The sequence below is a fragment of the Doryrhamphus excisus genome, linkage group LG15 (assembly GCF_037039965.1).
Source record: "Doryrhamphus excisus strain RoL-2023G ecotype Guam linkage group LG15, RoL_Dexc_Guam_v1.1, whole genome shotgun sequence".
In the NCBI taxonomy this organism is placed as follows: Eukaryota; Metazoa; Chordata; class Actinopteri; order Syngnathiformes; family Syngnathidae; genus Doryrhamphus; species Doryrhamphus excisus.
The window spans coordinates 10,354,232-10,380,249 of NC_136371.1; the positions used below are offsets into that span (position 1 = coordinate 10,354,232).

Genomic DNA, 26,018 nt, shown 5'->3' on the forward strand with positions numbered 1-26,018 from the left:
ATGATATTATCAAAGGTAAGGTATATTTATAACGTGTCAGGCTAAATTAGACAAATACAATCGAGCCTTGTTTTTGGAACGCCCCAGTTTTTGTATGATTCTGTTATTGGATACAATTGTGGTTATTGGACAATATTGGGCCTAACAGTACCCGTTGGTGCACTGAATATTGTGGTATTCAAAAAGATGAATTATGGACGGACATTGTTTATTCACCCAAACACCAAATCTTGCCATAGTTAGTTGACAAGTTGATACAATACTACAGTATCCTGTCAGGCTCATTGGTTTGGGAAGCCCAAGTAAATGTTACACTAACTAGTGTTTTCTGCTGTAATCAACTGTAATAAATCAAGGACGCCAACGTTACAAAATGGGTAAAGGTGTTAACAAAACAGAGATCACAAACAATCAAAGATGCTAGAGGTTGTTTTTGGTATGGAAATACAGCAAAACTTGCTTCGGTCTTCGTAAGACTTTTTAGAAGTAATTCATAACTACTGTACTGTGAGGAACAAAACTTACCAGTTGTTGTTGTTCATACTCCTAATATCAATCAACGCCTCCAGATTGCAAAAGCTATTATCACCACCTTGCTAAAAAATAACAGCCGCTGGTGTTCTTGTCATCTGCTCACTCAATAGACAGGATGGAAGAAATGAAAAGCACAAACTTTGTTGGCCATTTGCTCAGCTTCCTTGTTTGTAGACGAGCTAACTTTGTCAGACTCCTCCATTTTCTCCAGAAATATTATTGCTGACACTTAAAGCTTCAATAACTGATCAATTAATCTATGTTTAATGTTTAACATTGTGTGTCCACATTATGTGGATCCAGTTTGAAGCCCGGGCGGAACACGGGGCTGGCTGGACCAGGTGAGTTACATGCAGTATTGACAGTTTACAATGAGCTTTAAAAACTCTGCTGCTCTCAGTCACTTACTGAACACTTTGAGAAAGAGCTCTCTCTCCTGGGAACCCGCCTTGTTGGTGGCCTTGCAATAGTAAAAGCCTCCGTCACCCTGGCGTATGTTGCGGATGGTCAGCATGCCCCGCCCCCCTTCCAGTCGACTGAGAATGTACTGATCTGATGGCTCCAGCTGCTGGCCTTTCCTGCAGAAACACAGTGAGGTGAATATGCAGACCAAGTTACTCCAGCCTTTAAATTGCATTCATCACGTGTATAATGGACACACTCCATTAGTGAATAGTTGGATGAGTGTTTTTTAGTATGTCATCAGGATTCAACACACACACTACAACTTCTCCCACTCCGCCACCCAGAGAGAGATCTTTTTCCTCTGCCCAGGAAGCGTGTCAGTGTTGTCAAGGCTGACGTGTGTTGGCTACACTTGGCTGCAGGCTGCAGGTCTCTGCTGTGGTGTGGAATACAACAGCGATAATCTTCATTGCACACGTTTCACGGTGTGAAGCAGGTTCGATTTCCTGACCCTGCTTGTTTTTTGTTTACAACTGAGAATATTTTGAAGTTTTTGGTCAAAGGAAAAATAACCCCATGGAGACGAGAGGCAGGATGAGCTTTTTGAGAATAATAGGAGATGCAATTTAATAAAAAATTGGAGACCCATGGAGGCAAGTCAATACCACCTGCTGATCAGAGCATTGGAGATAAAGACCTTGGTTTATACTGGGGGTGTCCAAAGTGTGGCCCTGTGTTATATTGGTCCACAGTACATTCTAAAAATATATGTAACTAAAAGTCAACAACCTTAAAACCTAATCCCTAATTCAAGAGTCCATTTACATGTTGAGTGTACTATAAATGTGTACATGTTGGTAGGTCTGCATTGAAATGAAAAGCTCTCACACCCCTCCTGACAGTTTATGGGAAGTAGAAAGCCAAAATACAGTTTATGTAAGCAGAAAGTTAAAGTATTTGTGTAAAATTTAAAAAAAATTATGGACAGAATTCCTCAATGCAGCCAAGATGTTTGGAAGAGTCCAATATTGGAGGCCTGAGGATCTCATCTCTGCTATTCGCAGACAATGTGGTCCTGATGGACCTGAAGAGAGCTGAGTCAGTTGAGGTGGCTCGGGCATCTAGTCAGGACATTTGGTGAGGTGTCTTGAGCATGCCCAGCCGGGAGGACACCCTGGGTCGATGTCCCCCGGTGGAACCGGAAGAGGTGTCCAGAGAACAAGAAGTCTGGACTTCCTTACTCAGGCTGCTGGCCTCGCGACTCAGCCACGGATAAGCGGAAAAAAATGGATGGGTGGGAAGATATTGAATTTTTGAAGAAAGAATATGTGAAACAACATTTGTAGTGCATAATCACAGGATTATGCAGTGTAGCAAATGTTAATGTGCAGTGTGCCTGCGTCATAGTAAACAAACATAGAGGTCACACATTGTTATCAACAGCCTTGCAGCAGAGCACACGTGACCTTTGTTTACAAAAAGAAATCCAATCGCTATGAGGACATTTTTATTTCCGCTGTTTATTTGATGACTTTGATAAGACATTCAATCTGAAGCTGGCCCCTATTTTTTTTTTTTTTAAACGTCCGCTTTTGTGCAACTGAATTGAAAAATGATAAGAGAGCCAAGTTTAGAATACGGTGATTGACTTATGCACAAGGTGTCATGTTGCATGCCAATGAGAATGGTAAATATTGGGGTTTGTGAAATGCGTATTCAGATGTGCACATATACAAACAGAACAACACGAGGGCCACGGCTCCACCTCCTGTAGGAAAAGCCAGCAAAGATAATTGAAAGTCAGCGAGGGAAACACCGACGCCAAGTAATAATAACGTCGGCAAGCCAAAGAGGAAATGAAGAGGTGCCTCATCTTCGGCACAGGCAGTCCGGGACAGGCCTGCTCGGTGGATGTCATTACACTGACTGACAGGTAGTCCATTACCCAAGATGCACAGGGCCAAATGTCTTACTGAGGAAAAATGCAAGTGAAAAGCTGAAGGGAAAGTGGGTTTTTACTTAGAGGTTAAATTAATCGTATTTGTTGGGGCAGTGGAGTCTGCATGACTTGACTTGACCCTTCTTTTTGATTCGGGAATTGTTCTGCATAATGGCAGCGGTTTCAGGTCACTGCTGGCGTGTTTTGGCCTTACATTAGTGTAGCTGTGCTCAGGAGGTCATGTTTCTGTGGCTGCAACAAAGCTTCTTTGTGAAGGAGTGTGGCTTTGTCCCGGGAGGATCCCATTCAATTCTGGTGCGGATCCAGGAATGCTTTTGACTTTTTTCACAGAGAATAATGACAACATGCAGGCATCCAGTATCTACTCGGTGGCTTTCTATCAGCGTATAGATTTGGTGTTGATCCAAACTAGTATTGCTCGGCCTGTCAATGGTCTGTGTTCATGCCATTTATTTTAAACGATGTGGGAGCAACAGGGTTAAAATGATGGTGTTACTAATGCCCTCATTATTTGATGTAACTGGCAATTTCATTCATTGAAATTTCAAACATTATGACGCCGTCACTATTACAGAGGCAAATGTGGCACATGATTATGCACTGATATCTAACAGCTGTTATTGCTCAGCCAGGCACAGGACAGGAGATGAAAATAAAATGTTTTTTCTGACTGTCCTTTTTAGTGAGCGGGGGGGGGGGGTGACCCCAGTTTATAGTTTCACTGATTGTATGAGTGCAGCGTTTCATACTTTCTTTGAACTTTGTTCAGCTTATTAGCATTATTTCATTGACATGAGGTGCTGGACAACATCTGCATGTCGACTATTGGTATGAAAGCCAGTATCATCATCTCTACAATTAATGATTTTTTTTTCAAGTAGTTTGTCCAACACAAGTTATAAATGTTTCCCAATCGTTCCTTGGAGCAGTCATTGATTTCTAGTTCCATATGAATAACTTGAGGTTCTTCAGAAACACGGACAGCAACACATTAAATGTTAGATTCATGTTGTTTTTTTAGCTGCAGTAAATCATATGCAATGATCACATACAACACAAGTATCACCCCAAGGGGTAGTATCACCTCAAGGAACATCCCCCCAAGGAGCATCACCCCCAGGGGCATCACCGCAAGGAGCATCACCACAAGGGGCATCACCTCAAGGAGCATCACCCCAAGGATCATCACCCCAAGGAGCATCACCCTATAGGGCAGGGGTGGGCAAACTACGGCCCGGGGGCCACATGCGGCCCACCAAGTGTTTGAATCCGGCCCGCCAGTTGCTTTTTCAGTATTTCAACTTTTAACATACAAACTGGCAACATGTCTTATTTAGTCATTTTTTTTTTAAATGTAAAATTTAGTGACATAGTTTGATGTTTAAAGTGCTCCTGAAAAAAGCCACATGAGAACATACAGCTACAATTAGACAAATCATTCAAGGAAAATGTGTGTGTTAAATACATGTTCTGGCCCCCTGGACAATTTTGTTAACTCAATGCGGCCCACGAGTCAAAATATTTGCCCACCCCTGCTATAGGGCATCACCCCAAGGAGCATCGCCCAAAGGAGCATCACCCCCAAGGAGCATCACCCCCAAGGAGCTGCAGTGAGGAAATGGGGAACCATCAAAGTGTAGACGGTGAATCAATGCAAAGAGAGTAACAATAAATAAAACACTCCAATCGCCCATTTGTATCAAATAATTGGGTGCACCACAGGGAAAAAAAACAGTGATTTGCGGTAAAGCCAACTAAGTGCGATTATAATAGATGCTTGGGTGCAAATAGCAGGGGTGCCAAAGAGTTAATTTTATCATGACGAGGTACAGAGCGGTCAGCAGGGTGTTAAATGCTCTTCAGGCACTCATTTTCACGCTCCCATTGCTGGGTATGCTGAGGGTGGATGTGCGAGGGTGGAATATAAATTCCTCAGAGCCATGAAAGCTTATCGACTAGATCTATAACCAGCAAACTACAGCCGCTTGTTTTTCCTAAAGGAAATATCGACACAGTCGCGATCACAAATAATATGCTTCCATTGTTCAGCAGGTAGTCCCACTTGGCAATTCCTGATTCGTGAATGGCAGAGCGGTGCAGCATTACGTTCTTTAGATTGCACATAGTCAGTGTAGTACCTGTGCCACGTGACAACAGGATCTGGAGATCCGGAGGTGATGCACGTAAAGGTGACCGACTCCTGGTAGTCTGCAGTGGCGTTGAACGACTGTTGTGAAACTGACAGGACTGGAGGGACTGTGGGGAGAAAAGAGGGAAGAGTATTGCAACACATCATCAGGCTAGAACCAATTTGTACAAGGAACAAAATGAACACATTCAATAACAAAGACGTACTTAAATGTTTTTATAATCCTGTGTAACCTCATGTCAAAAAATCTGAACTGTCCCTTTAAGAAAAACCATTTCATTCAGTTGACATTCTTAAAGATTGACCAGACAACTAAAACAACTGTTGATTTCCTGTCAGCTTAGGTTGCAGAAAACATGCCACCCATGCACGGGGACACACATCAAGCACCGATAGCTTTCCGGGGATAAAACTGGACTTAGGAAAAATCAACACTTTGAGTCCTTTTGCGGTTGAGAGGAGCACACATCTGCCTGATGTGATAAGCAGTGATTTGTAAGCCAATAAATTTCCAGCCCTAAGTGTCCCAAAACTCCGACACTCCCATGAAAGCACCATGCTCAAACAACCTTGTTACTGAGACACTATGCTGTGCACAGAGACTTCAAATGTGCAAAGAATGAACCTTTATTGTGCTCATTACAGCCATGAATACTCTTAGGTCTACAGACGCTTACTCTGTCAACGCATGAGGATTTGTTTCTCAGCACAAACAAGCTTTCATGCGCATCACCCTTTGGTCATTTATGACGAAGACGGACACCAGTATATAGCAGTAATAAATGGGCAAAATGATTGGGACACTGGCTTTTCCAACCACAATGAAGTAGGAATTTGGTGCCTAAATGGACTTTCTACAAGATTTTGGAGCTTGTATGAAGGAATTATTGTGCATTCATGCAGGAGTGCATTTGTGAGGTCAAAGCTCATGAATTTGGATGAGACCTGGCCTTACTCAACGGTGGGCTGGTGAAGTTCCTCCATACAAAACGGATCCAAGTTTGACTTTGTCTCCACTGGATGTATTGCCCGAGAGTTAGACTGATAATTACTGTGGACCCTTGGTTAGCCACATGGACACTACCTTTGTGTTTTGCTATGAGTTATATTTTAGATTCTGTAGTCCCCTTCTTCATCAAAGTGCTGACACTTTCTTTGGCTCCATTATGGGTTATTTTGCAGCCACGATCCAAAGAGACTTGTGGCGTAACTGTGTTAGTTAGCAAAGGTCTACAGAGTCAACCGCTGACAACATCATAGACAGGTATAACCATGCTGACCTCTAGTTCTGGTTTCCATTTTATTATCAAGCTAAGAAGGGCGTTTTCTGATAAAAATGCATTAAGAACACAGTTGGACTCACAGTGTTTGGAATGGAATATGTTCTACTTTGTGTTGGATATAATGCAATGTATTTGTTTTTATACACTACAGAGAGAAAACAAGAAGCCTATTCTTTTTAAGTAAGCACACACACACACACAGACACACACACACACACACAGACAAACAAGCATTGTTTCATCATCGGCCAAATCCCTAGCCAAGGCTTCAAAGTCAAGGTCATGTAAACATGTAAAACTAAATTAATCTATATAAAATAATTCATTCATTCATTCATTCATTCATTCATTTTCTACCGCTTTTCCTCACGAGGGTCACGGGGGGTGATGGAGCCTATCCCAGCTGTCTTTGGGCGAGAGGCGGGGTACACCCTGGACTGGTCACCAGCCAATCACAGGGCATATAAAATAATTGTTTTTGTTAATACTTTTGGGTTTCTGAAACATTGCTTCGGTTTCTTACGTTTCACTTTTCATCAGACCTTTTGGAACAAATAACGGAGAGGTACCACTGCATGTCTTCCTGGGCTGCAAATCTCCCTCTTCTGATTGGCCCAATCCAAGAGCACATCTCTGGCACTTTTCTGGACCAATCGTACATTCCAAAATTGGTCACACAGTGCTGCAGTCGCTTTAATCAAAGCTGTAAATGTTCCCATACAGTTCATGTTCTTTCAGTGGTTATGATTCTTCCATCACAAGATAATTGAACACATCCTGGCAGACAAAGCCACTTGTTTTCAGTGACAGCCAAAAGGGGTGCGATTTCACTTTCGGATGTCACATGTGAGTGGGAAACAATTAATGGATGTATTCTGGGAGGATAAGGAGACATTAGGAAGATGTATTGTTTCCCGATAGCCATCAGTTGCCATGGAGACACGCCAATATTGGTGGAGAATACATAGTGAACGCTACTCAGGCCCACAATGAAACATGCCTCCAGTGAGGGGAACAGAATGACACCACACCACACCTATGTGAGCTTCCACTATTAATTGCACATTGAAGCCTCCTTTCAAACTGACCTTCTCTCACATCGATGACAGATTCTGCCGTCTGATGTTCTTACCCAGCAGGCTTATTTCCCAATCTTCTAAAACTATCTTCCATGTGCTCTTCCTGGCAAAGAGCTGAGGCTAGCTTCAAGCTTCTAAGCTTGGATTGAACAATCGCTGCTTGGGAGGAACTTTCCTCCAGAAATCCCTTGATGAATGTCACATCTGAGCCGTGTTTTAGCCTATTCCTCTGCATTTTTAATGCACTGGATGAAAGTCTTAGTGCAGCTTTTCTGTCTGATGCCTTCCTGAGGTGTACTGCTGCCTATTAGCTGTTTTGCCCTCAGGTTGATTGGCTATCCTCCTCAAGACACCACCCCCACCATCGATGGTCCACAGCACACTGGCAGCCCCAGTGTCCTTATGCAGAAGACAGTAGTCTCTTATCAACGGAGGCATGAATATTTATGACTCCAAATGGAAGGAGAAAAGTATACTCTAAGCCGCTACAGCCCTGCTTTTAGTCTTGTTGTGCATGACTGGGTCCAGGAATGTCTGTTAACATGGTGCTGAAGTAGTCAAAACTGACACTAACGCCGGCTCACCATCGATAGAACGACATGACAGAGTGTTGCTACCAGCAGAAAAGGAAACATTAGTAGGATGCGCGCTTCAAGTTCAGTGGGAGTTCAGCACAGAATTTCACTATAAAGACGAAGCAGTACAAGCATCCCTAAAAACATACCAAGATATGATCAACATAAACAAAGATGAAAAAGATGAGGCGGCTACATTTCCATTTCACTTCTCATATGAAACCTGTAAGGCGGTGCCAGGCCCAAAATATTTCTGAGATGGATCCTTATGTAAGGAGGATGCCCAGGAGCTGCACAGCTATGTTGCTCATTGCTCTTCCAACCCCCTCCAGGGGTCAACAGACAAGACTGTGTTTCTGCCTTTTTTTTTTCTTCCATCGGTTTGTTTATTTTACATCCCCCGGCAGCCGATTGATCAAACTGCTTAACGTACCTGAGCCCCCTGGCCAACTACTCTATCTCCATCTGCTTGTGTACGGTCACGACCATGCTACACTTCAATTGGAATACGCTACACTTTTTGAGGTATGAGTGAGTTTAATGTGACTGCATCATCAGGGAGTGATATTCAACTCAAATGTAAAAAAAGCTGAGAGCCATCTGGCTTCAGTTTGGATGTGCAGTCAATTTAATCTCTGCCATTAAAAAAAACATTTTTGTATTTAATGTCATAAATTCGTAAATAAAATACACTCAAAATACATACTCAAATTGTTTTCAAAAACATACAGCTTTTCAGTAACTAAAAATCCATCCGCCCTCATCCACCTATGTGAGGTCGGGTCGCAGGGGCAGAAGCCTAAGCAGGGAAGCTAGAGACGAATCCCTCCCAGGCAATCCTGGTTCTTCCCCGAGGCCTCCTCCCAGTTGGATGTGCCCTGAACACCTCCTGCGGGAGGCGTCTGGCAGGCATCCTGACCAGATGACCAAGTCACCTCAACTGTGTAGGAGCAGAGGTTCAACTACGACTTTTTCCCGGATGACTGTTCTTTTCACTTTATCGCTAAGGGAGAGCCACCCTGCGGAGAAAACTCATTTCAGCCGCTTGTACCCGCGATCTTTCCGCTTTGGTCACTACCCAAAGTTCATGACCATAGGTGAGAGTAGAAACATACATTGATTGGTAAAGTGAGTGCTTTTTTTTCCGGCTCAGTTCCCTCTTCACCACAACAAACTGAGTCTCCATCACTGCAGACGCCACACCAATCAGCCTGTCCACCTTCCATCTTTCCCTCACTTTTCTAAAGGGACTTAAACTCCTCCACTTGGGTCAGGATCTTTCAGATATTTTTATTGAGTTGTGGATTCCTATAAAGCAGCGACACACGATAACCCGCACACAAAGCTTTCTAGATCTTCCAGAATCTGCAACTATTCCAGCTGTATTTCCATGGCTTTCCAAAATGCTCTGTTTTAATTCATTCCACTTCTGCCTGATGTGAGCGTCTTTTGGCGAGTTCAAACCTGATCAAATATTTCCTGGAAGGCATCAGAACAGAGAAACAGTGCAGCAGCAAAGCGGGGGAACGCCCATGTAAGAATGTAGTAGTGCAAGTCTAACTCGCTGAAACTGAGCGTTCTGAGCCATCCCAAACTTCTGGGCTCACTTCCAAATGCGCAAACCTCATTATCTGAAACATTGGCGTCTTTTAACACCAGAATACAACATTCTAACTAGATTTATAGGTCAGAAAAGTGGAAAAAGAATAATAGGTCCATTTTAAAAAAGTCAACTGCACTGTGTGTGCCCTGAACTCCATTACGAATGGACCAATGTGTTTTTCTTACTTGTTATTATTTTATCCATTCATCATTTTTTATGCCGCTTATCCTCATGAGGGTCGCGGGGGTTATGCTAAGCCTATCCCAGCTTTGGGTGAGAGGCAGGGTACACTCTGGACTGGTCTCTAGCCAATTTAGAGTTAGCAATTAACCTAACCTGCATGTTTTTGGAATGTGGGAATCTGGAGTACCCAGAGAATACCCACGCACGTATTGGAAGAACATACAAACGCTTTTATTTTATGATGAGCTGAAAGAAATCTTTGCATTTACTTTTTTTTCATGTGTTTCCTTGACTTCCGCTATATTGTGATGTCGATAATTGTTTTGGTATATTTTATAATTGGAATGTTCATAGCAAACTGGATGTGTACAATAACTAAGGGGCCATCCATAATTTTCAACATTTTCACGAGCGTACAAACCGTACTCTTTTGAGCACCCCCCCCCCTAAAAAGAGTACAATCCCAAATGAAAAATGTTGATAGGTCCATGACCAACTGACCCAATACAGCCAGGAAATTCGAACATATCCAATCCAATCCAATAGTGTTCTCTGGCTGTATTTTGGGACTCTGGTCAATCAGTCACTGCCCATCAACATTGTATTGAACATGAACAAGATAAAAAAATACAAATGCCTCTTTTTTGTACAGTAAACCTTGGATATATCGGACTCTGATATATCGGAAATTCGCTCACAACGGACAGATAAAAAAGAACCAATTTTTCTGTAATGCATTTCCAATAAAAATTCATTGCATATATCAGATTTTTTATAACGGATTTCGCCTATTTCGGACAAAATCTCCAATCCCGTTCCAGTTTCCCTCGCATATATCGGATGGCCGCATTGTGGCCTTTGATCCATCTTTGATCCATGTTCACAGCCAAAGCTGAAGATTATGTAATGAATGTGGCGGACATTTTCCGGTATACGCATATAACGGATTTCGCTTATATCGGACAAAACCAGTGGGAACAATTGAATCCGATATATCCGAGGTTTACTGTATTTTTCTTTCAAGAAAATACAAATGTATTACAAATTTGGTCTTTTTGTATTGTTCTTTCTATCAAATGATACATGTAGAAAAGTCCTGATGCAACAACTGTTTTCCACAGGATTTTTTAATCAAGGGAATACTTCTTGTATACACACATGATTACTCAAGGAGCAGAAGAGTTGCCCCTGGTTTCCAAAAGCCTGAGGAGATAAAATCTTCTTTGAAATGATGGACACAACCCTTGAACTCAACTCAATGCGAAGTATGCAATAAAGATGCCACAACTGTTTTGAAAAGGCTTAACAATCACACCTATAGTCTAGTCAGTGTATCACAGGAAGTGAAAACCACATTGATTGACTGCACTGTCCACAAAGTCAAATTCACCACCACAGAGTCATTCAGAAAATGACAATCACAGCCAGGTCCATGCCCAAATATAGAAAATAAACACAGAGCTGGCGAATAGATTCAGGACGGTCGGTTTAGTTTTGATCTTCTCCATTTTCGCAACGGCACTTCGGAACAAATCTGCCCTGCTCGATTCCTTCGATTTGGAACCTTTCCAAGCCGCCTGGCCAGCCGCGACAGCGTCCTTCCGCTTTCTTTCCGAACGCACAAAGCAGTAAACATTGATGTATTGTTCGTATGCATTGCTCTGTGAGCGATGAATGGCAGTAATTCTCTTTTTGATGAACGAAAATAGGTATACCAGTCTATTCGCGCTAAAATTTGACTGCGTCCCGCGGTTCGAACATACAGACATCGACATTTTCTGGTTTTCAAAAAAGCGTACGTTGATGTCTTAACCCCCTCCCCCCTCGTACGGTTTGTACGCTCGTGAAAATGTTAAAAATTATGGATGGCCCCTAAGGAAATAATGACCAAATTGATTGAAATACTATCGACTCTATGAACGGAAATATTGATGAGTCTTTATTGTCATGCTGAATTGAATGATGATTTTAGGTGCTGCTTTTGTTTTAGATGACTTTAACGATTAAAAGCCACACAGCAAGAAACAAGGAAGGTTTCGCTGCACCAAATAGATTTAATTTAAAAAAACATAACTTTTGAATTGAAACAAATTACAATGAAATGTAAGTTGAAGTGGGTATAAAAATGTCTTTTTGTATTGAAAAAATATCAAACTGTACTCTATATCATTGCACCCATAATCTTGATGGTATCTCACTGGGAAAAAAAGTCCACCATTTGCACCCTCCGTGCTTCAGGCATCTGCGAGCAGACTTAACGCAAAGTGAGGTTTGTTAAACCATACCGGCTCCAAGAGTCTGTCCTGTCTCGGGCCCTAAAAGTCGCCACCATAATGAGTCTCACCTCATTGAGCAAGCTTATTCCATTTTCCGGTATAAGCGGCAAGCTAAATCGAACACACATCATGCTTCTTGGGGGGCCGAGGGGTGCCCTAATATTGCTTATTAGGTGAAGGAGGCACAGTCAGTTTGGCAGCAGTTCAACCGCTACAGAACAAGATTGGTCTAAGTGGTGTTTCAAGCTGTGCTAGTAAATGAAGACAAATTGAGAAATGAAAATTACATCCATCATTTTTGGGGCAAAAGCGCTCAAATCCCTCTCTAATTGAAATTTCCAATTGCATCTACAGAATAAAAAAGAAACACAGATGGATTTAATAGGAGTGATGAAAACCAGCACAGTCCCACTCCGGGCTCCAACATTTCTGGCATAAATATTTCCTCCACTACATAATCTCAAACTCACCGTTGACCACCACGGCTATGTCCACAAAGTCGATTTCACCACGTGCCTCCACACTGGCCTCACAGCGGTACACGCCTTCGTCCGCCTTGGTCATATGGTGGATCTGCAGGCTGTTGTTTGGAAGCACCTTAAACCTGCCTGCACCACACAAGGACAAAGGGGAAGGTGAGGCTGATAAAAGGAAATTGCCACACTTGTTCTGAAAATCAAATCTACTTCTTGGCAAATTTATCTAATAAACTCCAAAATGACAAATGATCTACTTTATAACCCTGAAATATATTTTGACTGTGTCATTATTCGACTGAAATGAAAGTGAAAATTAAAGACCTGTAAAGTCAGACATAAAGTACATGCACACGGGTTAATTTGAGACATTTGGACTTTTCTTGCTTGTTGAAGGCTTCTTCAGTTGTAAAATTTAGGTGTGGAGTTTGCCCATATGTGTCTCTGGTGGGTCTTTCCCCTCGGGGTAACCACAGTAGGGTTGTTCTTGTTACTGTGTTCAGCCGTGGCTCGGGAAAGGAAGTCCTGCATAACAACAGATCGGTTGCCTGCCGGGTGGCACAACAACTTGTTCGCGGCCACTCTTTCCGTTGAATTAGACCGTCAAGGGAAAATCTGCTGCTGGCTCAAAAATAGATGAGAGACAAGACAAGTTTTTTTGAGAATAGTGAAAGGTGCCAAGCAAATTCCAAGCAAAGAGACAAATCAGTACAAGCTGAACAGACGGCTATAGATTGTGAAATGTTAGATAACATATGAAATGACATATGCAAGGGGGGGGGGTGATCTCCTCCTGTGAGACAGTGAAGGTCAGACTCACATGATCAAACTACTTGTCGGGGGGACTAGCACAGCGCATCGCTAATCGCTAGCCTCAGCATCATTCATAGACGGAAGAGTGGATACCCAGCTCTCAATTTCGCTACGAAGACTCAAAAAGATTCTCGTTTGCCATCAGCATTTTTTTTATCTGAGGACTGGAGCACACGTCTTGTGCTGGAAGACACAGCCATCCCAAGGACAGCAGACATTGTAAGTGTTGTCGCTGTATTTACGTGTATCAATGCGTCTAGGATAGAAGTTTTGGTATTGTTTTAAATCATCAAAATACGACAAGATCAATCATCAATCAAAGTCTCATCTTGGGCACCATGAATTGGAGCTGGCCTTCGAAACCTCAATGGCCTTGCTGGAGTGTAAATCTGGATGACGTCCGAAAAGAAACAGTAAAATCTTGAAATCAATTCAACAGGCAACCGGTGCAGGGAGGCTAAAATTGGGGTGAAGTGCTCCCTTTTCTTGGTTCCTGTCGAAAGCCGTGCCGCGGAATTCTGGCCTAACTGTCAGCGAGAAAGTGATTTGTGGCTTACTCCTGAGTACATTACAGTAGTTCACACGTGATTAAATAAAAACATGTGTGAGTTGTTGAAATATAAATATTTGGGGGAGAGATGTAAGGAACATTGACCTCTCCTTTGGACAGACCAAACATCTGTCAAACAAAGGCACACTTCTTTTGCATCTGAATGAAGAATGGTGTCCAAATTCTGGCCAGGCAGGGCTGTTGGTTTGAAAGAGGTGTGACAGAAGCCATTTATGTCCAATGAGAAGAGAACATTTACAACATCACAACAATGTCCTTACATCGCTTCCCCACAGATTGTTACATTTAACGGCAAACAACGAGTTGTTTAGCAGGACAGTCCTTCACCAGCCACGCCCAGCTCCAGTAACAACACAACCCATACCCAGCAGAGACACCTGAATTCGAGAACTGAAAAAGCCTTTTGGACAACAAAGAGCTTTTTCCACATTTTTTGCTACAGTTACGCATCTCCTTTTGGCCTGATTTTACACCTTACAACAACTTGGCAGAAAAGGAGGAAATAACATTTTGAAGAGTACTTTCATGCTTGCACATTTGTGCATCTTTTGTGTGTGAGGACAGAGCAGATTGTGAGCATAGCGTTTATTTGGCAGATTTACATTGACAGTGTAATCCGCTACTTACTACTGCACATTTGCACCATTTTGTTAGCAGCTTTAGCTGGTACAACTAACAATAGTCAGAAGAATATGTAGAACAAATCTGAGGTGAATGACCTTTAGTGAATAAAATGAACCCACATCCATGGCAGAGATGGAGTCAGCTCACCAGGAAGCTGTTTGGAATTGTAAACCTTGACCTGACTTCATCGAAACTTACTGTGGTGCTCCGTGGTGATCTCTCGGCCCTGGTAGTACCACACAACCTCCGGCACGGGTGAACTGATAACATCGCAGATGACTTCTGCCGTCTCACCGTGGCGGAACTCTTGTGGCGATTGAACGTCTCGGAAAGTCAGCCTCTCTGCAAGATCAAACGAGTACAAAAGTTTACAGTGTTTTAAACCAAAAGAAAAACTGTGTAACTACTTCTATACAGTATGTTGGTACAATGGTAGACCCCCCTCCCCTCACTGCCAGCTAGTCCCTGATGCCTGATCCCTAAGAGTCATGCTCGACGGCTGGAGCTCTCAACTCTCATTCTGCAAACCCTGGTTGAAGGCTGACTGGGCTGGGTTGGCTGGGTTATACGTCTCGATTCCAGACTTCCCTGTATACTTTGTCCAATACTTCCCGGTAGCTCCCGAGGCATTCCCAGGCCTCTTTCCAATGTGTCCTGGGTCTTCCCAGAGGCCTCCTACCAGTCGCACGTACCCTGAACACCTCCCGTGGGGGGCATCCTGACCTGATGCCCGAGCCACCTCATCTGGCTCCTCTTAATGCTACTCAGAGTTTCTCCTGGATGACAGTACTTACCTTACCTTACACCTTATCTCTATGGGGGAGGCAGCCACCCTACAGAGAAAACTCATTTCGGCAGCTTGTACCCACAATCTTGTCCTTTCAATCACTTCCCAAAGCTCACGATCATAGGTGAGGGTCGGAACGTATCATCATTATCATTTAGCTCCATCTTCCTGCTGAAGGTTGGAGTCATGTTCCCCCAGTAGCACTGGTTTTCAGCTGCTAATTTGAAATTAGTGTCTGACTGTGTCCAAAGAACATATTTTACCTTTCCATAATGTTCATCAAAAGCTTTCTCTGTGGATTTGCCATTGTTAGTACTTCTTTGTTGCTTTTTCTTTCTGTTCTTTCTTTGCATGATCCTTTAGTATTTTGTGTTCACTCCACATTTGAAAAGATTCCAATCTTTCCGTCCAAGTTTCTTCAGTCTAAGACTATTTTTCTTTATGTTACCAAAAAGTAGAACTATTCAACATTTAATATCTTTCTCACATGATCCCTCCATTGATAAAGTTTGTCATAAATATTCAATTTCCACCACTGGTTCAATATTTTTTTTAAACTTTGTAACATGCATGATCTTGGTCTCTTTTGCATTCATCCTTTTTCTATGCCGCTTATCCTCACTGGGGGCACGGGGGTGTGCTGGAGCCTATCCAGGCTGACTGCGGGTGAGAGGTGGAGTTACACTCTGGACTGGTCACCAGAGTGTTTCAGGGCATATGCTGTATAAACAGACAACCATTCACACTGAGAGTCTCCGGTTAACATAGCATGCATGTTTCTGGAATGTGGAAGGAAGCCGGAGTAACCGGTGAAGGTATTTGCTCATATTTTGGCTAGAGAACAATAAAGTTAAAATCAAGTATATAGTTTATGAAGAGGTTTTTTAGTACGCGATGCAGCGTATAGCTTCAACACAGTTAAATACAAACACATAGTTTCACAAGTACTGACAAACTTAGTGTGACACTTGTCCCCCCCCCCCCCCCCCACACACACAAAAGAACTAGAGTGATGACCAAGACAGGAGATATCTGGTATGTATGATATGGCTTGTTTACAGCACAAGAAATCGTAGAACGTTCCAGAACATCCTGGCGCCGTCCTTGCTGAGAAGAATGAGAGAAATGGGCCGGCGATGCTGAAACCAGGGCGACGGTGCGTGCTGATTGGTCCACATCTTGCACGGACAAAAGCCGGGCAGGGAAAGAAAGGGTGCTTTTTGCAGCTGCGCTGTACTAAGACCCGACTTACTGTTGGCATACAGGGAATGCAATTAAGCCCGGACGTCTGTATTAGATATTGTTTGGATCAGGAATAAATACTCTGGTTTTCATATACTGGTTTGGTTATTTAGTCTTCCCATATCCTCAATTCGACACCCACATAGGAATCTTAAAAGGAGAAAACACACACGGCGAGAACATGCAAACTCCACACAGAGGTGGCATTCACTTTCATTCTGTATATTTTTACCGTATCGTTGAAAATGTTATCAACCAGTAAATTGAGATCTCAATCCCCACTGAGTCCACTGTGTATGTGTATGGTGACATTGCATGCTGAATAGAATGCTTGTGTTCTATTTAGGGGTCCATGGAAATAAAACCCTAAAATGAGGTGGCTGAACAAATTTTGAAAATGCAGTGCGCAAATTGAGAGCGAAAGACAAGTCAAAGAAAGCCCGAACTAAGCCCGTTACCACTGTGTTTGTGGGACACAGATAAAGCAAATGTTAAGGGGCAGCAATGTTCTGCTCACTGCCCACCAATAGGCATTTCATCTTTGTCTTGGAAATACCAAAATTGGATGTGACAAATATGTGATGCTTGGACACCAGGAAGCTTTAGTGTTTATGGTCCTGTGTGTGATATAAGACCTACTCTTTCTCAGGCAGTGCTGCAACCACCTGCCATCCCCGGCGTACACACATAAATCAAGCAGCGCTTGCCTATCAGTCCTCTCCTTTAACAGGCTTCAACATTAGCATTTTGCTGTGTGATTTATGCCAGGCTGCTCCCCAAAATGAGCTTTCTCTCCCAGACTGCACTGTCCGCCTGCACACGTGCCTGGCATGTCAGTGTCATCATTAACTTCAAGGATGTCATTGTGTGTATTTGTCATTCATTACCATCCTTTATGATGTGGCTCTCTGATTTGCTGTTCATGCTGTTGCAACCTCAAAGGCTCGTTCCTTTTGTTTGCATCCTTGCATCCCCAAGTTGAGTGGAGCCTATCTGGAAAGTCTTCTCTGGCTATTGGTTCGGTCTGATAGAGAAATCAACAATTGTCTTTGGACCTCAATCAACAGAGTTATTTTCAGCCAGCAATAATGCAGTCTGGACCTAACGCCGTCACTCTGCACCGGTCCAGGTTTGTTATCGGGATGCAGGTGCCAGTCATTGTAGCATGATTAGAAGCGGCTGTCATGAAGTTGTCAGTAGCTCCTGACAGGATGTCGACACTTTTCCTCCCGCCGGCAATAAATTTCATGTCTAACATGGAGTAGTGTACGTGCTGCCCCGTCGCCCGAGGGTTCTTTGACTGCCATGGGCCGGCAAAGAATAGCTGGAGCTTTAGGCTGACTTTCATGCAGATGCACGCTGATGGCTGAAGGGAGTGATGGGAGGTTGCTATGGAAACAATGGTTTTTAGGGAGCTGGCAGCGGCAGGTGCGATTAAGGCTGTGATGTCCTGCCTAAAAGCTCATTGAGAGAGAAATGAGAATTGAGAGAGAAAAAGGTGACGGCTAAGTATGATGGGTGTGTGTGTGTGCCAATGAAGGTTATTTGCAGCTTAGAAGTCACTCCTCTCACCTTCCTATGTTAATGAGTCAGTCTTTGCAAACACAGTACCGCACTAGACAGGGCCGTAAACAGAACAAAACATTTACACGAGTACAGAGGCATGTGAGCCTTTTTCCCTGGACATTTCTTTTCACTGAATAGTCAAACAATAAGACAACTTCAGCTTCTTTTATAGTAAAGAGGAAACACACAGAAACAGAACTTTGAAAGGTAGATGCATCTCTAAATAAAAAATAAGTTGACAAAAATTCCAATAGATCTGTTAGTTATGAATGCTTTTGTTGATGAAATAATGTGCATTATGTGGTTGTTTCATAGTCTGTCCATTCACATACACACATTGACAGGATACCCTGAGATCCCTCAGGTTTGGACGATTACCAGCACTAACATGGAACCATGCTGCTTCAATGTGCTTTGTCTACCCTTGATTGGAATAATACACTTGTAAATTGGCTCTCATAGATTAGTCCACCTCAACAGAAAAAGGTGCCTGTTACCAATTAGCATTGAGGATGATGCCCTGTCTGTGGAAAGACTGAACTCCGCCCAACACCCTCCCACCTGCACCTTGTAGCATTAAGTTTTTCCCAGGATAAAAGCTGGGTCAGCATGGAAGGATGGCCTCAGTGCCACATCCTTCATTATGCCTGGCAGGATCAGCGTCCCAAGGTGCGACTAGCCGTCATTATACTTTCATTACAAGGCAGAGAGGGATCACACACACGTATTTATCAAGCCGCAACATGATCATTAGCTAGTGTTTGGAATGTCCATTATCTCTTCATGCCATGGCCTGTGCACAAATGTGTGTGCACACTCTGTGTAGAACTTACGGTAAATCTCCAGCACTACTGAGGCCTCCACTGTATGACCGCTGGCATCGGTGGCCTGGCAGCGATAGATTCCGGCGTCCTCGATGATGGCGTTGTAGATGATTAGCCGGGATCTGGACATCTCGGTGTGCAGGGCCATCCGCTTAGAAGGCTGGATCCGTTCCCCCTGAGGACTGTACCACTCTAGCCTCACCGGCTCGCCAATTGCTAGGAGAAAAGGTCATAGACGCACAAGGTTACGCCACACACGTTTACTCCAGACTGAGGGTCAGCCTGGTTCTTGGTCGAACTGGAGATTATGACATCACGTCGGAAATAAAATACATGTAACCTCAGCTCTGTGAGCACCAAAGGTTTACCGTTGGATTTGGATGTTTGGATTTTTCTTTCGCTTGTTTTGTTTCTCATCCTCAACAAGGGGTTTAGAAATTGAGATCAGAAGAAAAAACTGCTTTACTCATATGTTCATTTGAGTGACATACATAAGTAGATTTTAGCATGACTCTGTTATTAAGTCATCTAACCAAGTATCATTAGATTTTAGATAATTTTTTTATTGATTGATTTATCAACTAAGTGCATCAAAATAAGTACATGACAAAAATAACTGTTGTCAATTCATCTATTAATTAAATAATGCATTGTTAACTATTAACCGAATAAAATGAACAACTGTGGTTCAAAAATAGTGAAAGATCACTGATAATCAGCAAATCACCAGTCGGCACCACAAGCCAGATACACACACACACACAGTCAAAGTTCGGCCTTGGGACACACTGGGGAAGTACAGGATGTGCTGTTTGTGTGGAAATAGGTGCCATCGCATCAGCAGAAGCGTCAACTATAACCTGCTGGCATCACACAAGCTTGGTTAAAGCCTGCAGGAGAAAGTTGTCTTGTGAGAGACTGCCGTCAATGGTCGGATGTCATCCACTATATGAGCAGAAGAAACTACGGGTGAAGGAGCAAACTCCTTTTTTGGCGTGGAAGCTACAGGCGAGCGGTAGGAAAGATACTGCCACGGAGCAGCAAAAGCTGCAATTCAATTCTGTCTGAATTATCGTTAATACAATTCTATTCTGTTTAATTTATTTTTAAAAGTGTGAGTCTTGTTAGTATCCTCCCACCTCTCCGCATTTCACACCCTGCTGACAGCAGAGACTGTTAAATATGTTAAAGTAGACCCTGCTCACATGGTGGCAGGCCATTTAATCCATAGATGATCTGACAAGGCAGGCATGTGTGACATGCTGCCGTGTTTTTCAGAAACACCCAAGCCACTCACTGTGTCTTCACTACAGTGACTTGTGGAAAACGCTGTCAGACAACTCTTTGGATCTGCGTCAGCCCTGCCGTTATTATTGATTGTGTCGCATTTAGACCGCAGCGCATTGACACCTGACAGTTGGCGTTCGCAAACTGCTGATGAACCGCACACCTCTACCCAGCCAAGAACTATTCACAAGCAATAGGACTGTAAATATATATACTTTTTTTCACATGGCAGAGAACAAATACAGAACCTCCTAGTAACATCCCCCCTGTCCACAGAGACATACTCCGTGTTGACGCCATCCAGAAACAGAAAGAAACCTTGAAGAGAAACCCAGCTCGGTGTGTGCTGGCCATCTGCCTTTGGTGGTTGTGTTGAGAGAATGAAAGAAGATAACCGGATGGGCTGAGATCAACATACAATACATATCACAGTCGTGGTCACTAGAGATGCTCCACCATTATCAGCCATCAAAATAAAAACCGGTTAAGCCACACGTTCAGTCCAAACGTTTCACTCCCAAAACTGGCTTGCGGCCTTTTCTCAGAAAGAAAATCTCACCCAGATCTACCTCTTGTTCTTCTGTTCACACATACTGCGACAGCCAGTCCACCTTAAAACAACGCTTCAAAAAGAAATCGGCTTGGTGAGTTGATGTGGTATCGCCCGTTCGTTTGTCCACGGTACAAGGAGAGGAAGCAGCATTGAACTCCGCTGCACCATTATGTACACGCCAACCTGCCAAACAGCGGCATGTACTATTTAACATTAACTATTAACTGTTAATGGATTCTTTGGCCAGTACAAGGCCAACCCTTCTTTGTGGAGGGCCACCCGTCGCCGCCTCGGTGGCAGCTGGACCCAACATACCACCTCCCTCAGCTTCTCCAATACCTCACAACCCTGCTGGTGTGCTTTTTGCGTCATGGTTAAGGCCGACAGTACCCTGTAGTGGTAGGTTACCGGGACATAATTACCCCCGGACCAATCGGACCAATATTACAATACTAATTTATTAAGAGAGAAAAGAGTGAACCTCAGGCCAGAAACCAAGGTACGAACCGTATCGTGGGTTACCTGCATCTTTGCAACCCTAATTTCTATTCACTACCTTCCTGGATGAGATATGAACACGGAATCAAGTGCATGCATAGAGATGAAACTGTTTCCAATGCCAGACATGAATATCCTGCAGCAGACAGGCTTGCCAAGCATCCTCACGATGCTCAGTGGGAGGCCAGAAAGAAATACTTCAAGGACACCTTCAAAGCGTCCTTGAAAGGCTTTGGTTCTGACCACACATCATGGGAAACGCTATAGCCCAAAACGGACTAGCTTGGCGTGGAGCCATTAACTAAAGGAGTAGTTGCACACAGTTCAGACACCATGTTAGCTTCAGCAGCTCCGGTGCTGCTAGCTTGTCCTCATTGCCAGAGACACTTGCGTGCCTCATGGGTTTCATCTGTGTCATCCATGTCAGACGGAAGAGATGCATGATTGATGAAGATGGTCGTCTTCTTTCAGAAGGACAGTCTGATCCTCTACGATGTCAGGCTCAATGATTTTATTCCATAATTGGCGGCTTTTGTTCGGGAGCCTTTTTTGTTTTTACGACCCCTATAATAAACTCTAAAAAAAAAACACTGACTCACGTCTTAGACATGTATTTTTCTTGACACTCTAAAGCTAGAATATTTCCGTCTTGTATTGTTCCAAGCAGCAATCACTGACAAGAAAGGGGGGTGGGGGGGTACGACGTTTCCAATATTCCACCCTCTGAGAACATTCACCACAGAGGAACGACCAGTGCAAAGAGGAATGTTGGGGCAAAGGTGTGAAAAGTCACACTCACTACACACTGGTTGTGTTGAAAGCAATGTCATTGTCATCCAATATGCTGGTACTACTGTGTGAAAGGCACATTGATGCCATTGTTATGTTATATCTCTGATAAGGCTATTTTACTGGGATCATGAAAGAGTCTCCTGTTTCGTTGTTTTCTTCCTCCTCCATCTGCTCTCTTCCAACTGTTGCCTTTGATGATGAATCTGTTCCTCGTGCTCTTTGCTCCAAGATGTACTTCTTTTCTGACTGTTTTTGTCTGCAGGCCCTTTTAGTTGTTTTGTAGCTACCATTTTGTGTTTAGTCTGCTTTAACTTCCTCCATCCTACCTTCCTCAGCCTCCACCACACTACCTCGACAGTTGTGATGTAAACAATTGGCCCAAACAAGATCTTTTGTTGTGGATACAACAGACAATCCCCTAACTGGGCTTCTTCCCTTTCATGGTTCTGGCCTCCAATAAGGGTGAATCTGAGCGTGACAGCCTGTGGTGTCAAGGAAGAGCTTCTTATCTCATACCGCCAACACTCTTTTCAGCCTACGCTTGTCTGAGGGCTGGCAGAGGAGAAAAGGTGAGCAGCGGGAGGTGGGTCAGACCTGCCAGCGCCGGCCTCTCTTGATGGCCGTTTAGGGAGAGCAATGAGGGCGAGGAGAAATTGGTGTGCTCTACCAGTCGTCACTGGGTCAAAATGTCACTCACCATATGGGGAGCATTAGATCACATGCACACACTACGGCCTAAAAAGGCTCTTTTTATGACCCCCCCCATCCCTCCATCACCCCTCCCTCTCAAGAAACAATAAGCACAAATGACACAAGATACAGTATTCCCTCACCACTTCATGCTTCAAATGTCACAGTTCCACTCTATCACGTTTATTAAAAAAGGACTTATTATTATTAATGAATAAATCCTGCTGTTTTGTGGTTAAATGCGGCATATTATTGGTCAAAAATATACATACTTAAACAAATATTACATATTCTTTTGCCCAAGTTAAAACATTTCAAGCATAAAAACTACACAAACACTATATAAACCATTCAGAAGACACATTTAAATACATTGTGATGATATGTAATACTCTGCATCGGTCACTAGGTGTCTGTAATGTATATGACACACAAGCACCAGACTTGATTGCAGGTTTGAATCATCTCACAACAGGCACGGAAATCCCTAATAAAATCGAAGACTACTGCGGTGGTCATAACCCACGGGAAGCTGAATCGCTGAAACCCCCTGACGTCATTTGTGGTCCCTTCCCCACAGTCAGCTGCCCGAGCAGCGGAAGACATTTACAGCAACACATACAAGCCCAAGTCTTTCTATTTTCTCTGATTATGTCTACTATATTGGGTAATACGAGTGTCAAGGTGACTACAGGGGTGCTATTACATGTCTAGGAGCTCTATCAATATTACAAACCACATATAGAAGATCGGAAACATGTTTTCTGTGCTCTAACTATGAAAATATTCCATTTGTAAAGTAGGAATCCTACTTTGCAGAAATGCACTCATCGCAGTTGGGTCTGGAACCAATTAACCATGAAAAACGATGGATTACTGTAATTCAAAACAAGTTTAGCTTTAATTTGATGAAAAATCTAATTTGGAGCGCTGTTACCCCTCGTAAAGAGTGACATTTCTTCCACACTGTTTTAGATGCTGGAATGAGTTCTTCTAATAAATGACCTCAGCAGCAATATAACAAAACTAAATTAACAACGGACAGCATGATAATACATTTATTTATTTGGGTCAGCCTGCAAAGACAAAAAAGGAGCAATAATAGGGGAATAAATATACAAACATCTAAGAAAAAGTCATAATTTCTTTCCGAAATGCAAAGTACAAAGAAACATAGAATGGAGACCAAGGAGTAAACTGAAAAAACAATGTTTTTCAGTTTACATAAAAAATAACACAAATATTAATAATCTGAAAACAATTTTTGAAAGAAAATGTCTTTTCCTTGTTAAAGTTGTGTACCTGTGCAGATGAAGAACTTGGACTCTCCAACGCTCAACTCCACCTTGTTCAAGGATATGGAAACCTGCAGGGCAGCTGGGGGGCACAAAGACAAAAGGAGAGAGATACCCATTTAGTTCCATGCAATATAAGCATTTAGCATAACAGCTCAACTCTTACATTGTACAACAGGCTGATGCATTCACTGGACAACTGCTTCCTACAGCCACATGGTCCCTGTTCCAGCAAACATTTACAACAACAGAGCTTTTTCTACAGTTTCCACTGAGACAGATTGGCGTATCTGTGAAAAGCTTGTCAGTCAGCTCTTCAGTGAATGCCATCCTTTCAAAGCACAGCTAGAGTATGTTTTGATTGGGATGGAAAGTGAAGAAGAAAATTGCAGAAAATAGCTCAATATCTCGTCCATTTTTCACTGGGGATAAAAGTGTGTGATGTAGCTTTATTACATCGCCAACAACCCATTGAAAGCATAACTTGTCAGGACATAAAAGGTTGCTAGAGATCCATTCACCACAGTGAGATACCACCCAAAGACGACAATAAGCAAAAGAGGAGGTTGGTGTTAGCATGGCAACAGCAATTTTGTGAGCTGCGAGTGGGTCTCCGTGTCTAATGAGAAAGGACACAGCAGTCAATGAAACATTTTTTTTTTTTTTGGAGGCGACAACACTCACACACATGTCGAATAATACTCAAGTGGAGACTGATTCTCCACAATGCAAAAAACTTAACAGTGGAGCTGCAGGCACTTGTCAATAATCAATGCAGCAACTCAGAGGAAAAGGCTGCTGCAGCACACACACACCGACACACACGCGTACACACACACACACACACACACACACACACACACACACACACACACACACAGCTTAGTTATCAGCGGAATCCATCGGCTGTGAGGCACAGCCACCAATGGAGGGCAGGAGAGGGGCACTAACGAACACGTCTGCCTGAGGAAGTGTTGTGATTGGGCTTAGGACCTGTTCTATGGATATAAGCATTCAATGCAATCTTTTCACTATTGAGATGAACACAACATAATAAATACAAATCTTGACACACTTGACACACAAAAAAAGAATAAAAAATGGGCGGCCCTCTATATTATATCCGGGTCCGAGGTTTATTTAATTCAATTTGAAACGGAATATTCAAGTTTTGATGTAAACACGTATCTCACCCGTAGAGTTTGTTTTGCCTGCTGTGTGTGGCGTCCATAAGACCCCATCATTTTCTGTCACACTGTCATTATCTCTAAAAGGCAAAAAGGTTTCTCTCTTTGAATGGGGCGGATGTATAAGAAAGGCCTGTCAAAGCCCCCCCATGGGAGGAGGGGTGTTCAGGTTTTTATGGCTACGGTCTTAAAATGTTGTCAGCTGACGAACATCCCATTTCAGGTTAATGGTTGTTTGCTAATATAAATGCTTTTCAACTGGTATTAAAATTTGGATCAAGAGTGTATAAGGTACTCAAAAGACTCATTCCAAGTTGTTGTTATGATTTGTAGTATTATACACATGCATGTTTAATATCGCTGTAATGTTTGGTGAGATGCACACCTCCTACTTCACTGCTGGAACAAGGACACTATTATCCCTAACAAGGAATTCTGTTGCAAAACCGCAGGTCACTTCCTGTCCACCCCCTACTCAGCTCCCCTAGCACCGGAACACATTTTCAGCAACACACATGATCATGAGTCTTGTTTATGTCTTAAACCTCTAATTATTACTGCTATTGGGTAACATAAGGGTAAAGGTAACTATAGGGGTTGTTGGCTATCAACATGCTGCCACTTGCCAATCGCACCATTCTGGGTTATTTTGCAGCCGTGATAAAAAGAAAAGCAGAGACTTGAGTTGAGAAACACGACTGCATTCGATAAATAACTCACGGGAAAACATGTTGATATCATTAACGCATTGTGTCTGCGGCAACGC

General features: G+C 43.0%; 1 protein-coding gene across 3 annotated transcripts in view; it reads right to left on the reverse strand.

The window, feature by feature from the left end:
* The window catches only part of ncam2a (neural cell adhesion molecule 2a), a 169,529-nt gene that overhangs the window by 24,768 nt on the left and 118,743 nt on the right, over window positions 1–26,018 (reverse strand). For all 3 annotated transcript variants that reach the window (XM_058052519.2, XM_058052518.2, XM_058052517.2), the window contains exons 2-7: window positions 24,073–24,147; window positions 18,960–19,166; window positions 14,730–14,873; window positions 12,518–12,655; window positions 5,038–5,155; window positions 943–1,112 (exon numbers count right to left, since the gene is read on the reverse strand). In XM_058052519.2, the coding sequence (XP_057908502.2) occupies window positions 943–1,112; window positions 5,038–5,155; window positions 12,518–12,655; window positions 14,730–14,873; window positions 18,960–19,166; window positions 24,073–24,147 (852 nt within the window). The remainder of the gene's footprint in view (window positions 1–942; window positions 1,113–5,037; window positions 5,156–12,517; window positions 12,656–14,729; window positions 14,874–18,959; window positions 19,167–24,072; window positions 24,148–26,018) is intronic.